The 15,309-nt window shown below is 36.4% G+C and overlaps 1 protein-coding gene across 5 annotated transcripts in view; it reads right to left on the minus strand.

Moving 5' to 3' along the window:
- The window catches only part of PTPN13 (protein tyrosine phosphatase non-receptor type 13), a 204,103-nt gene that overhangs the window by 109,827 nt on the left and 78,967 nt on the right, over nt 1-15,309 (minus strand). For all 5 annotated transcript variants that reach the window (XM_070505408.1, XM_070505407.1, XM_070505405.1 and 2 more), the window contains exons 4-6: nt 8,805-8,870; nt 6,609-6,794; nt 2,549-2,636 (exon numbers count right to left, since the gene is read on the minus strand). In XM_070505408.1, coding sequence (XP_070361509.1) covers nt 2,549-2,636; nt 6,609-6,794; nt 8,805-8,870 — 340 coding nt within the window. The remainder of the gene's footprint in view (nt 1-2,548; nt 2,637-6,608; nt 6,795-8,804; nt 8,871-15,309) is intronic.

Here is a 15,309-nt window from a genome sequence, read left to right on the forward strand (position 1 = left end):
ACTGTCTTTAAAAATTAATAACTAATAATTAATAACATAACATTATATTTACTAAGTCAACAAGCAAACAAACTTCAATTCCATAACATGGCCACTTAAGGAGAGCGGGAGATGATAGAATGGAACTCGAGAAAGAGATTAGAGAAAGAACAGGAAAGAGAAATAAGGAAGCAAGGAGGAAGGGAGAAAGGGAGAGGGAGGGTGAGGCGGGGGAAGAAGGGAGGGTGTGGGGGGGAGGGAGAAACTGGAAAGATGATAAATAAGAGAAACAAATCATTTCCTTTGAATTTAATATTCACTTTGTCTCCTTGAAAGGCCCTTTTGGCTTGCTATTGACATTCATCTATAATTTTCTATTATCATCAGTTCTAAAACAGGAGACTGACTGAAAATTTGATGGATTAACAAAATGCTACTATTCTTAGCACCAAGGTTCACACTAGACACATCTCAAATCCTAGAGTAATTTTAAATCTCAAATCCTAGTATAGTCTTAAAATAAAGGGAAACAGATTTTTACCTACAAGAGGAAAGTGTGTCTATATATAAGGGGACATAAGTACAATAAGGAAACACTTGCAAGAAAGGGTTAAAACACTTTTTTAACTGCCAACAAACCACTGTAAAAACTAAGTTAAACAAAGTCTGCCTTCTGGTTCTTTTCCCTCTGGCTCCCACATAAACTAAGAAAATATATATTAGAAAAGGAATCTTATGTAACCAGAAATAAATTGATTATACTGATGATATGAAAGCTAAGATACCTGTTCAGAAAAATAGTCCTTATTCATAAGAAGTAAAAGAGAAGTACCAAAATAGACACTTCAGTAACTGCACCATTACAGAATCACTCCATTAGAAATGATTTTATTACTTTTCTTAACTTCTCAAGCAGAACACTTCTGAGGGTACATTCTTCCCTCTCAGATACAAGAGTTCTGAATTCTGCAAAACATATTGTCCAGATAATCAAGTGTCTATATGTAGTTTTCACAATGAGAGTTTCTCACTAGGTTTTAAATAAGACAGCTGTGCTCTGATTATTTAATTAATTTAAAAAGTTAGCCTTTTAATCTGACCATAGCCATTAGAATGTTCCATTGGAATATGTTTAAGCAATATTTACATTTACTTCTTTCTTCCCAGCCCCAAGACTTAAGACAATAAAATATTTCACCCACAAAATATTTTTGTTCACATTTAGATTACCATAATTATCTATATTGCTTGATGAGAAGTAAAGAGAACAAAGATAATCATCAAAAGCAAAAGCTCATTTTATAAATAAGTCAAGCTTGAAACTTAACACTGAAAAATAAATCTTCATGTAAAAAATTACTTTCATTTCATGTGTCTGGAATTTCTACTTGGTTCCTTAAAAAATCAAATTAATAATTATATAGGACCCATAATTATCTAATGCTATTGGCAAAGAGCAAAAACACTCTTTATTAGTTTTTATTTACTGAGCATCATATAACCTAAAATAGTATTTGATAATGGCTAGTCATGAAATTAGTAGGTCATGAAATCAATTTTGTGGGTTGTGACTAAGATTAAAAAAAAAATAAATAGAAGGGGCTGGCCCTGTGGCCTAGTGGTTAAGTTCAGGGTGCTCCACTTCAGTGGCCCAGGTTTAGTTCCCAGGCACAGACCTACACCACTCATTGGCAGCCACGCTGTGGCAGCGAGCCACATACAAAATAGAAGAAGACTGGCACAGACGTTAGCTCAGGGCGAGTCTTCCTCAAGCAAAACGAGGAAGATTGGCAATAGATGTTAGGTAAGGGAGAATCTTCCTCAGGAAAAAAAGAAAAGAGAAAAGAAATAGGAGAGGGTTGGCCCCAAGGCTGAATGGTTAAGTTCGCACGCTCTGCTTCGGCAGCCTAGGGTTTCGCCGGTTGAAATCCTGGACGTGGACATGGCACCACTCGTTGAGCTGTGCTGAGCTGGCATCCCAAATGCCAGAACTAGAAGGACCCACAACTAAAAAAATACACAACTATGTACCAGGGGGCCTTGGGAGAAAAGGAAAAATAAAATCTTAAAAAAAAAAAGAAAGAAAGAAACAGAAAAACAACAGAGTGCAGTAAGAATAATATTGTTTCCTGAAACTTTTGTTTCAGTAGCATTTATGTTCATAAACATGTATGTATTTGTTTCGTCTTGCTTTAAAATATATTTTTAATTTCAGTAGCATTTATGTTCATAAACATGTATGTATTTGTTTCGTCTTGCTTTAAAATATATTTTAAATATAAAAATGCCATGATAAAGTAAATAAATGATTTAATGTTGTAATAACAATATCGGAAAGGAAATGATTTACTGTGGGAGTTTTGACTCTATTAATAAGGTTTCTGCATAACTTTAATGAATTTGTATATTAATACAGCTAGTGTTCCTATCTGTTCCCTGCCTCCACTTTGGACACTTATATTCTAATTATGGTCACAAATATCAGATTTCTAAGCCAGGTAAGTATGATTTCATAGAGGAAACAATGAAATAGGGTTAAACCTAAAATTCCCTATTAGTAAACTCTTACCTGTTGGTAATCCTTTTCCTCTTAATCGGTCTCGAATAGCCTGGCTTCGATCAGGCTTTTGTTCACTGTTACGGGCAAGCTGATCCGTCTGTACACAGGTAATCAAAAATCAAGTTTGACAAAAGAATCTCCCTTTTGTTTCATGGTAATGGTCTACAGAATGACACTAGTTAGACAATTTTTGGAGTACAGCATTAAGTAAAGACACTCCACATTTGCTATTGTTAATTTGTATTCCTCGGATAAGATTACATTAGCTCAATTCTGGCCAATTCATCTTCAGGATATAAAAGGCAAGAAACAGTTATCAAAGAGTCACCTGCTAACTAGGGAACAAAGCTAGCCTAAAAAGTAGTTAAAAAGTAACTAAAAAGTAGTTAAAAATGACTTCCACTTGAAAAGAGTAAAACTGAAGTATTCTTTTTTTCTAAACTTATAACTACTTTCATTTCTCAAGTTAGATTATAATTTTACAACGATGTTAATTCTGGTATAGTAAGGCTTTCTCCTGATTATAACTACGCCTTGAGGGTACTGATTTAAATTATTTTAAAAAATAATTCTCTAGATTTTACCTGCCGGAAAACACATTTGAAAAATGCTTTAAACTAAATGGACACATTGAGGGATGATGGCTAAATTTATGTCCACATTCTTTTGAGTCACCTTTATAACAAAATGTTTAAGTAGTCTTAAACTTTAATAACTTTACTCTTTAATCGAGGTACTTGTTTACAATAAAGCATGCCAAATTAGATCAAATTCCACATTACAAGGGATAAAAAGTTAGAACACTGGGTTTATTCAGATGATCAATCAGAATAGAAATGTCAAGAAATAAATAGAAGGAGAGAGAATGGTGAAAAGAAATTACTTAAATCTGGCACCAAGAGCATGCATACATATCTGTTTATACACACCTACACACTTTAATATTCCTCCATTAGCGAAACTTAAGTTTGAGTATGGATTAAAAATTCATTTAAAGAACTGTATTCAAGGCATTATGTTTCCTACCTATAAGAAGACTTAAATGGAAATATTTCTGAAATGATATCATTCAAATGACATAAATATTAGCTCAGTTTGCACTATACTGTCAGTAACGGAAGAAAGAGCATCCTGCATCTTTGGGAACCCCTGCATTGACACTACTATTAATAACAGCTGTCATTTATTAAGTAATTACTATAAGGCAGGCACTACCTTAAGCGCTTTACATACTTTATGTTATTTAATCCTCAAAAAATCCTCATGTGGTAGATATTATTCTCATATTACACATAAAGGGAGAAATAGAAAGAAAACTTCTAAGGACCTTGAAGCAGCTCATCAACATTGAAATAATTATCTTCACAGCTGTTCAATAATATGGGTGGATGGTATGTATTATTAATCCTATTTTACAGATAGGCAAAATTGAGGTCAAAGATAGTAATTAAATCAGTGGAAGAACCAGAATAAGTCAACTAGCCTGCTGACTTACTCTAAGCTAATTAATTTTAAGTAAGAATTATGGTCACTTAGAATGAACTTCACACTGAGTGAAAGACTAGCTCATTCTGTCAGGTACAGGCAGCAACAACAGCTTCAGAGGAGCATAACAGGTAAAGCCACGGGCAGTGGTGTCTGAGAGATCCAGGCTCCAACTGTGTCTCTGTCATTTACCATGTATGGTCATGGGTATTTAATCTTTCTGAGCCTTAGTTTCATTATCTCTCAAATGAACACGAAATTATCTCTTATAACCTGGGGTTGTTGTAATGAATAAATGTGAGAAAGCACAAAAGCCATTTAGCACAGTGCCTGGCACAATGTAAATACTTAAAAATGGTAGCTGTTGGACTTACTTCAGTCCACTGATGTCCAGAACAGCAAGAGCGATAAAAGGTGAAGGGAGCATTATCACTTCTACTTAGTAGAAATGTGTCTCTGGAAAGGCAGGCTCTCTATATGCTGGTTCCAGTTGACCCTTCTATTCGTCTCTCCCACCAGACAAGCCCACAGCACACCCCACAGCTGATCCTCCAGCATCCACTGCTCTTTCCCATTTCACAGCGTTTATCCAAGTTTACTTCCTTCTGCCTAGATTATTCCTCTCTCTATCTAGTCTATAGGATCTAGTCAAAGTAGTCTTTTTCAGTGTAGACATAACTTGTATCCTTTCCTCTCAAAATCTTATAGCTTTTAAAATTTTTATTATGTTACTTTTCATACTTCTCTTTGCACTTTATAGTTAAGTAAATGGTTGTATAACTTTAAGTAAGAGCTCTTAGAAGATAGAGCAAATGTTCAAATTTGTATCTTCTATAGTATCTAGCACCGGTTTTATATGTAGATGAGCAATATACAGCAATTAATAAATTGAACTAAATACTAAACTTAAAGGGATGGAGACCTTTTATCTAACATGGGCAATTATTGGATGGTTAACAGAATTTCATGGAGGAATATTTCTTCATGGAAAGACAGAAGAAAAAATATTTCCAGCAATTTTACTATAGCAGTAAAATCAGCAAACAGGACAAAAGTCTTTGAGAAGGCGCAGTGTAATAGTAAGATTCCTGGACTAATCGGACACATAAGTCCTGCGAGATATGCAAGTTTCAATTTCTTTATTTATAAAGTCAAGGAGTTAGTACAGACCAACATTTCTCAAAGAGAGTTTTATAAAACATTAGTATTATGAGAAGATCTGTGAAAAAAGACCCAAATAAGTCTGGGAAAAGTTTCACCTATATGTCTATCTTTCTTGAAGGTTAGTAATATAGTCTAGTGTATTAAAGGCTCTGAGAAGTTCTGCAGCGAAAATATATTTAATTTCGCCTAAAGAGTTTTCCTTCAAGCTTATTTGATCATAGAGGAATTTTTTAAATAAAAAAAAATCTGAAAATACGTAGGAAACTTTCGCCTGGATAGAGGGTTTTCAGATTTTTAATAGCTTTACCTTCATTCAAAAAAATGACATGAGGAACATAAACAAATAAATCAAGTAAAACTGGAGTAGCTCTAGTCAAGGAGGGGAAATAAGCAGCCAAGAGCTCCATTCGCTCAGCCTCTCCCACCGGCATTCTTCTCACTACAGGACCACAAAGGCTCCATGGGGTACAGCTTACAACCCACTTGCCTAGAAGAATCTGAGTCTGTTTCTCATCAACTGGCAAAGTGCGTGGAATCTGGACATACCTGTGCCAGCCATATAACACCCTGGTTAAGACAGCAGAACTAAACCCCTACGGAGGAGGAATTAAGAGGAAGCCAGCAAGAACACTGAGTGACAGTGGAAAATCTGTAGTCCAAACAAAAAGAGGGACCACCACTCAGGCACCACAACCCTAAAGGGAAGTGCAGATAAAGTTTAGATCTAAACCAGACCTTGAGAACCAAGGACTACCCAAACTAGGACAAATAGGATAGAATACAGCTTAAGAAACGCAGAGGTATGACTACTATAGAGTTTGTTATTCTTGGGATTCTTCACAACAAAGACGAGAGAGAAAATTAAGGAGTCCAGGTCTTGGGGCATCTAGCAGGGATTCAAGCACGTACCCCCTCTAGACAGCAGGCACCAGTGTTCGGAGAAGGTGGGGAGGGCTTTGGGAATACGTAAAGGGTCCAGACAAATAAGTAGCCAAGAAATAGGTATAAAGCAACAAGAAGTGCATTTAAATAATTCTAAACGGATATTTTGCATGTCAATGCATTTTTCACAATAGATAGAACCACTTGCAGAAAGCTCCTCAGGAAAAGATGCAAGAAAGGAGGCAAGAGGAGACATATTCAATTTCAGCAATGCTGTGATTCTGTGATAATTGCTGGACTAAAGTTCTCAAAAAAGACTAATTCTCATAAAATCTACGGGACTAAGTCATTGTACCGGGCTTCTAAATTTTAACTGTTGTTTCAAAGAAACAATTAACATTACAACAAGAAATTCAATCTCCTGTTCCTGGTCTTCATTGAGAAAACGCTACCTATATAATATCTTTAAAGAAAATTTTGTGACATGCTGCTAGATTTTAAAATATGACTCTATGTACCAGTGGGAATTGTAGCTTACCCCAGAAAGATTTCCCAGAACCAGTTTTACCAACTGTTTCACGTAGGAAAATGAAGGCGCACAATTGCTGTTCCTAATGTGGGCACTGCAAGCATCCAGGACAGTCCGAACAGAAACCCGAGCGTAAATAACATCCTCACACATTCCAAGCAGGATGCTGTTGAGATGATCTCCAAGCTTGATAGGCTGAACATAAAGGAAGGAAAAGCCATGTTGGTAAGTGTAAGTAAATCTTATCTAACAGGAGACAAGCCATTCCAGGAGTCAAGAGGAGACACACCAAACACACTTCAAATACTTGGAGGAAATGAATTCCTTATCTAGTAGCATATATGTTGTACTGCATTTTGCCTTTTCATAATCCAAAAAAATTCTTAGCAGAAGATGGTTAACATATGTCTTCCAAGATAGAAAGTACTACAGAAAAACTCTGGGGTTTTCTTGTATGATAAAGAAATGAGATTCTTTGGTTATTCAAATATTTTGGTAAGCAGTTACTATATAGATACCATTTGGGGGCAATCGACAATTTCCTAACATTCAATGAAATGTAATATATTCAATACATATAAATATAATTTGATACTCTCATGATAACTTAGAAGAGATTTCAACTATTACAATGACTCACGATTATTTAAATGTAAATTCTCATTATGCTGGTGAAACAAAGAAGCCAGATGTGAGTTTTTTTAACTAGCTGACATAACTTGTAGAATAGTATATCCAAATGTCCAATAAGCATACCAAAAAAGGCAAATTAAAGTTGCAAAAAAGAAGCCACTACACACTCAACAGAATGGTTAAAAATAAAAAGAATGATAATACAAAGTATTGGTGAGGAGTGCAGTACTGCTGATGGGAGTTTAAACCGGTACATCCACTTTGATTTCAGCATACACTTTCCCCATGACCCTTCTCTTCCACTGTCATCCATCTGGGTGTTATGTCATCCTTTAGATCTCAGCTTAACTTCGAGGTCCTCAATACACCTATCTTAAACCTCCAAGGCTGGTTAGAGGCTCCAACTCAGGTTTTCTATAGCACTCTCTATTTTCCCTAATATAGCATTCATTGCATCGTGTTGTAATTGGGTATTTAGTTGTCTGTACCCACAAATGGACTCCAGAGGTCATTATATTCCTAGTGACTAGTACAGTGTCTGACACAAGGGAAGTGATTAATAAATACTTTAGAATATTAAATATTTCTAAAGTGAGTATGATTTCTGATAGCAAAACATAAGTAAAAGTTTATACTTCCCCTCCAATTTATACACTATTGATATTGACTTCATTTTCAGTTATCAGAAAAGATTATAAAGTTTTAATTATAGGCTGGCATCACAATTTACATGTAAGTTAGGTTGTATAACATACGACACCAATATTTCCAGTAATAATTTAACTTTCTCATTTATATTTATAGAATTGAAACTTAGGAGAGAAGGTAAATACACAGTATTTTTCATGCTGTAAAATTAGACCAAACCAAGTTGAAGACTATCATTCATCTTGCATAGATCTTAAGACGTTTGAATCTTAGAATAAAAACCTAAAATGCTTGTTACTTCTTAATTTGATTTAAAAAAACACACCTAGTTATTTTTGGTTTTGACTTCTAAATGCATAAAATAAAACCTAATTCTATATTCTATATCTTTGCTTTGATGAAATATAGTTATTTTTAAAATTTTGAATTACTATTCACTACTATGTTTACAAGGAGTCTTCAGGAATCAGAGTTATTTTAGAAAATAAAGACTAAAAGCAGCTCAATGGTCATCAGAGCCTAAGACCCCCAAAAGTGTTACCTTACTTTACTTTTCGCATCAAAAAAGGTTATCACTTTCAGTTCAAGAATGAATCAAAAATGTTACAATCCCTCTTATCAATCATTACATTAGGAGAAATAAAGTGGACTCCCGTTTCTCTTGCTATGTTTTGAAGAGGCCACTGCATTTCACAGACTGAATTGTTGAAACCTCGGTGGTGACTGCTATAATTCTAGGAACATTTTAAGAAAAATAATTTCTTTAGTACTTTATTATTACCTCATTTCGCGAGTGTGACATTATTAATGTGAACAACCAGCACAGAAATGCTGGTGTGCCTGACATGCTGTAGAACACATACAGATACATGGAAGAGCTTGTTCAAAAGCATTAAGTCGGACAAACGAGACAACCTGACTTACTTGGCTCTGAGGTACTTCATGATCAGCCCCCCAGTACAACGTCATTCCAAGAGAATAAATATGGATCTAGGAATAGAATTTTTTAAAAAATCATTTTATGGTAAAATAAAGTTTAAAAACTCAGCAAGTACGATACATTCATGACTTTTTGTTCCAAAGAAAGTACAACACATGATTTGAGAAAATCATTTCATATTTTGCATAAAAGTATGTGAGAGCTTAAAACAGAAAATAAAACTGGAAACAATCAGAACAGACTTTGTTTCCCAATTCCCCAGCCCACCTTCAATGAGTAAACATTTTAATTAGTTCTTATTTATTTTAAGTTTCTTTATACAGACTCAAACAAATATGAATATATATTCTTATTTCCCCCTTCTTTTACAAAAGGTCAAAAACTTCAAGAATTACTCAGGACCTTGCTGTTTTAATTTAACAGAGAGGTATTTCCATATCAGTGCTTAGAGATCTTCTCATTCTTTTTCACTTCTGCACAGAAGTTCATTTTGCGGCTGTAGCATTGTTTACTTAACCCATCTGTGATTAATGGGCAATTGGGATTTTCCCAAACTTGTGCTGTTATAATGTTTCAGCAAACAGCCTTGTGATATATGTCATTTTGTACATGCGGGTATTTCTCTTGAATTGATTCTCTGAGATTATGAATAAAAGGGTAAACCATCTGTAGTTTTGATACATACTGTCAGATTCCCCTACACAGAGGTTGGATCATTTTACATTTCTGTCAGCCATATGTAAGTTTTTTTTCACAAGTCTTCTCCATTCAATGTGTTACGAAGATTTGGATTTTTGCCAAACTGAAAAGAGAAAAAACCTCACTGCCGTTTTGATCAGCGTTTTTCTTACTAAGAATGGATGTGGTAGTAGATGGAGAAGGAAGCTGGGTCAAAAAAGATTTCTTTCCCCTGTCTGTTTGCTTGTCAAAGACTGGAAAAATAACCTATTTTTATGCTGATAGGAATGCTCCAACAGAGAAAAGTGGACCTGCAGGAGAGACTGGAAATGGTTGGGAGAACACTGTGGAGGAAGTGGGAGGAGGTGGAAGCTAATGCACAATGAAGGAGGCGGTTTCATGGAGGAGCACTGACAGGTCATCTGTAGTAAGGAGGCAGAGGATATGGGAATCTATGCGGATAAGCCAGTAGTGGGATCCTGGGGAAAGTCTCTCTTGATTACTCTACTTTTTTCTTATGAAAAAAGATTATCAGCTGAAAGTGTGAACAGTTAATAAGTAATCATTTTCCATTTTTCCTTCTGTTCAAGAGATTCAGAGCCAAACTTTTAGCCCATCTCTGTCAATACTGCTTAATCTCATCATATGCATTTTTTTGCACAATCTTACTCCAGCATCATCTCATTTTCTTGCCTGTATTTTCACTTCGCGCTTATTTTCTCACATTTATTTTTTAATTCTATAAACTGTCTCAAATCCTCTTTAGAAATAGGTGAGGAATAGACACATAAAACTGGGTACACTCCTTATAATCTCACAGCACTTTAATCTTCTCCTAACACTGCCTCCTAAATTACAGATAAGAAAAGTTGCTCTTCTTTTCAAATATTTTCAAGGCTCCCAGTTTTAAAGAAATCTAAAATCCTTATAATGATAGCCGAGCTCACTCTGACCTGCCTCCACTTCCATTTTCCAGAGAGATTTTTAAGTTTTTCTCTGTTATCACTCCTTTCCTATCACAGTCTAAACACTTCAGCACTACTGGATAATTCTCTGTTGGCAAAATCTTTCTTTTTCCCCAATTTTTCTTGAGCAGTTCTTTCTACCAAGAACTTCTTTCTTCATCTGTCAATAAAAGTCCTACGCGTTACTGATAGTCCAGAGATGACGTTATCTATTACATATGCCATATAATTCTTCTCAGGATAAAGCATTCCCTCTTATATGATACACTTCTATTTCATCTGTATCTCTAATGAACAGTTAACTAATGCTACCTGTAATATAGTTAAGATGTGTCCTTGTTTGTCTTCCTTGAAGGAGTCTTTTTTACACATCTTAGTATTCCTCTTAGCAACTAAGAAAGAACTTGCACATAGCAGATATTCAACAAATGCCTGCTGAATTCAGTTAAGCGTACATGAAGTTCAAGACAGCACAGTGCAGACTATTTGTATCACATTTCTGTTTATACTTCTATTCAAAGAACCTCATATGTGAACAACTTTTCAAAGAGCTTCATATATGAAAAACATTTTTCATACCTTTACTATAAAGGATGACTCGAATAAGCTAAGATATTTCTCTTAAGATATCAATTTTGATTTGTGATTCTTTAAGATACTGGCAGTGCTTTAAGATTCTTTATTACATTTACTTCTATGTACGCTAAATGAGTTACCATGTGCTAATAATTTTTATGCACGACTATATAAAATTTTAACACAATTCTTAAAACTAGGTTATAAAATTGTACACTTGCTGATCATCCATGTACACAGCATACTGATTAATTCTATGTGCCAAGTTGACTTGACCACGGGATGCCTAGATATTTGGCCAAACATTATTCTGGGTGTTTCTGGGAGAATGTTTTTGAATGAAATTAACATTTAAATCGGTAGACTGAGGAAAGCGGACTGCTCTCCCTATTGTGGGTGGGCCTCATCCAATCAGTTGAAGGCCTGAATAGACGAAAATGGCTTACCCACCCCTCAGTAAGAGAGAATTCTTTCTGCCTAACTGCCTTGAAACTAGGACATCAGCTTCTTCTTGCCTTCAGATGTGAACTGAAACATGAGCTCTTCCTGGGTCTTGAGCCTGCTGGCCTTCAGACTGCAACTACACCATCAGTTCTCCTGGTTTTCAGGCCTTTGGACTCAGACTACACTATGAGCGCTCCTGGGCCTCCAGCTTGTCAACTCACCTTGCAGATCTTGGGACCTGTCAGCCTCCATAATTGCATGAGGCAATTTCTTATAACAAATCTCTTTATTTTTTTTTTTGTTTTTTTTGTTTGTTTTTTTTTTTTTTTGGAGGAAGATTAGCCCTCAGCTAACTACTGCCAGTCCTCCTCTTTTTGCTGAGGAAGCCTGGCTCTGAGCTAACATCCGTGCCCACCTTCCTCTAGTTTATACGTGGGACGCCTACCACAGCATGGCTGCCAAGCAGTGCCATGTCCGCACCCGGGATCCGAACCAGCGAACCCCGGGCCGCCGAGAAGCGGAACGTGCGAACTTAACCGCTGCGCCACCGGGCCGGCCCCCTAACAAATCTCTTTAAATACACACACACACACACCCTATTGATCTTGTTTCCTTGGAGAACCTTGCTTAATACATATAGATATGAAACATCAATATATAGAAAACATACACAAAAATGATAATTGTTACTTCATTAGGATGGTGCTTTATGGATTTGAAACTTTTAATAATATTTTTAAATCACTTAAAATTTTGTTAAAGAAATAACTCCGATTATGTCACATCTTTGTTAAAATAATGTATAATAATACCATCTGGAACCCAAGATTAGAGGAACATTAATATTAGAGAAATATTTCTTATAGGACACAAAGAAAAATGCTTTACTTTTACATTTATTTCAAAATACCCTATAGAGTAAAAGTGGATAATACTTCCACACACCTTATTCATAAGCTGAGAGTTTCTACTGTTTGTGCAGCCTGAAAAGACACCGGCACAAGGAGATCAGTCATACTAGGGTGTGATTAAATTAAGACGGTAACACTGCTGTACCGCTGAGAGCGCTCAGTTCATCTGGATGGTAAATAGCAATAGATGGGCTATTGTCCACTAACAGAGATTGATAGAAAGGGGAAAGGTCAGGCAAGGGAAGGTTATTTAAAACAGGCATGGATTTGGTTTTTACATTTTCCATTGAATCAGAAAAAAAGGTGAAAACAACAGCTCATGAAAGGCCAACTAACAAATACCTTGTATTAAAGATATCAACAGGCCCAAGGCCTGAAAGAAATCGGGCAGTAGATGTTAAAAAGAATGTTCTTGATCTGCCTCTCACTTCTGCTTATTCATTTAACTTCCCAGGGAATGTGTGGTTTTGTCATCTTTGATTAGGCCCTATTGTATCACAGCTCTTGGTACCTATCGGTACCCTAGGGATGGCACAGAGAGGATCTCTTCCCCTCCCTTCGTATAGCGTTTAGCAGGCCAGGATGGTTTCCTGTAGAGGTGGGTGCTTTTGATAACGATGGTTTGTCCATAGGGTTCTAGAAAAAGATAAAGGAGCTGGTTCTAGAAAATATGCATTTATAGAAGAGCTAGTTAACTATCCACTTAGTCATTCAACATTCTTTCTGAAAGTCACTAAGCTAGGGATTGTGGTAAGATACAAATATCTCATCCTGGCATCAATAATACTACTATCATATACTAATATATATCATTATATATTAGAATGTTAATAGATAGGATGTACATAATACTTACTGTGTGCCAAACTTACATTATATACTTTAACTCATTCAATACTACAGAAAAAGGAGGTAACTTGCCCAAGGTCACACAGCTAGTTAAGTAGCAGAGGCAGAATTCAAACTCTGGCTCCAGAGCTATGCTCTTATCCTCTAAGTTAGGGTTTCTCAAGCTAAGTACTATTGATATTTGGGGTCTCTGCCATGGGGAGGTCCTGTGCATATTGATCCTGCATAGGATGTTTAGCAGCATCTCTGGCCTGTACTCACTTGATGCCAGTAGCACTACTTACCTACCCTCTCTCAGTTATGACAGCTAAAAATGTCTCCAGACATTGCCAAGTGTCCTCTGAGAAGTAAAATTGCCTCTGATTGAAAATCACTGCTTTAATCTTTATTACCTTTCCAAGAACAGGAAAAATATATTACTATATATGTATGCATGTAGTAAACAAAGTAGAAGTGGTAAGTTTATGCTAAGGAAATTCAATGAGACAAAAAAAGGTCACTTCTGATTACAGAGGAATGAGAAAAAATTTAAAACAAGGAGAGGTAAGCTGCAGCCCAAATGCAGGTTATGCATCCCCTCTCCGTGCTCTCTTAATATTCTATACAGATCTACTGTCACTGTATGTATTTTCTACATTATTATTAATTTAGTTATTGTTGTCTGTCTCACCATTAGCTTGCTGGTTTCTTATTCATCTTTGTATCCCAGTGGGCTGACACAGTGTTGGATATATAAGTCCTCAATAGATGCTCATTGAAAGAATGATTGGTGCATAGGATGTGGACACGCAGAAATGGGGAAGGGCACTGTTATGCAAAAGAGTAAAGTCAGGAAGCACGGGACTTGTTTTAATAGTCACTGGCTACAACTCATGAGTCTGAAAGAGAAGTCGGAAGGTAGTTGGCATCAGACTCTGGACAGCCTTCTAGGCCTGGTTAAGGAATTTGTACTTCACTGCATAAAAAAAGCAGAACATTTTTGAAGAGAACAATGACATGATCAGAGGGATCAATCTGACAGTAGCAGGGAGAAGAGTCAAGAAGCAGAAATAAGAGGTAGGAGGAGATTATGACAAAAGTTCAAGAAAAAGGAAATGAGGACCTGACCACAGCCCTGGCAAGAGGGCTGAAGAGGAAAGGACAATAATGGCTGGGCTTGGAAAGTGGACTTGAGAAATTCAGGCAAAGTGAATATGTGGAAAGGGAGGAGTCAGAGATAAAGATACAAAGAAAATGTGATATGGAAAGAAGGGAGTTGAGGGAGCTAATTAATATAACTCATGGGGAACAAAAATATGTTTTTGTCTTTATAGTTATAATGGGCTGGAATGTAAACTCCCTGAGTAGAAGGACTTTGTCCCATTCACCACTCTATCCCAGGACCTAGGGCAGCACTTAACATATAGTAGTAATAGATAATATTTAAATGGTGCTTACTCTATGATAGGTACTGTTCTAAGCACGTCACATGTACTCTCTTTTTTAATTGTCTAAAAACCCATGGGGCAAGTACTGTAATTGTCCCTTTACAGATAAGTCACCTAAGACATAAAAAGGTAAGCAAGTTGCCTGAGGTCATATATCAAGTGACAAAGCCAGAAACTCTACCCAGAACTCACACTTGATAAATATTTGTTGAATCACCGAGAAGACTCACAGAGTATTTTCCACCTCTACATCCATTCTCTAGCGAGGAGACAGAAAGCCTTCAAAGGTTTGGCTCACTGACAATCAGACGCAGGCTGGGTAAGACACTGTAGTCTCAAATGCAGACGCCTCCCACTCAGGGGTCTCTGGAGAAATAAGAGCTGCTTCGTCTCTGCTACACAGCTCCTTTTAGCAACACCCCTTGAGAATGTGTGGCTATGCATTTAATAGCAACAAAGCATAAATATCTTTGGGTAAAAAAAATCATGAATTACTTTTACTCACTCAACAAGGGCTGAGAGCCTCCTCAGTGGCAAATCTGGCATAGAGCAATGGTTCTCAAGTTTATTACGTGTCAGAATCACCTCAAGGGCTCACAGAACACAGACTGCAGGCTGCCACCTGCCAGGTCTCTGATT

The sequence above is a fragment of the Equus asinus genome, chromosome 3, assembly GCF_041296235.1.
Source record: "Equus asinus isolate D_3611 breed Donkey chromosome 3, EquAss-T2T_v2, whole genome shotgun sequence".
In the NCBI taxonomy this organism is placed as follows: domain Eukaryota; kingdom Metazoa; phylum Chordata; class Mammalia; order Perissodactyla; family Equidae; genus Equus; species Equus asinus.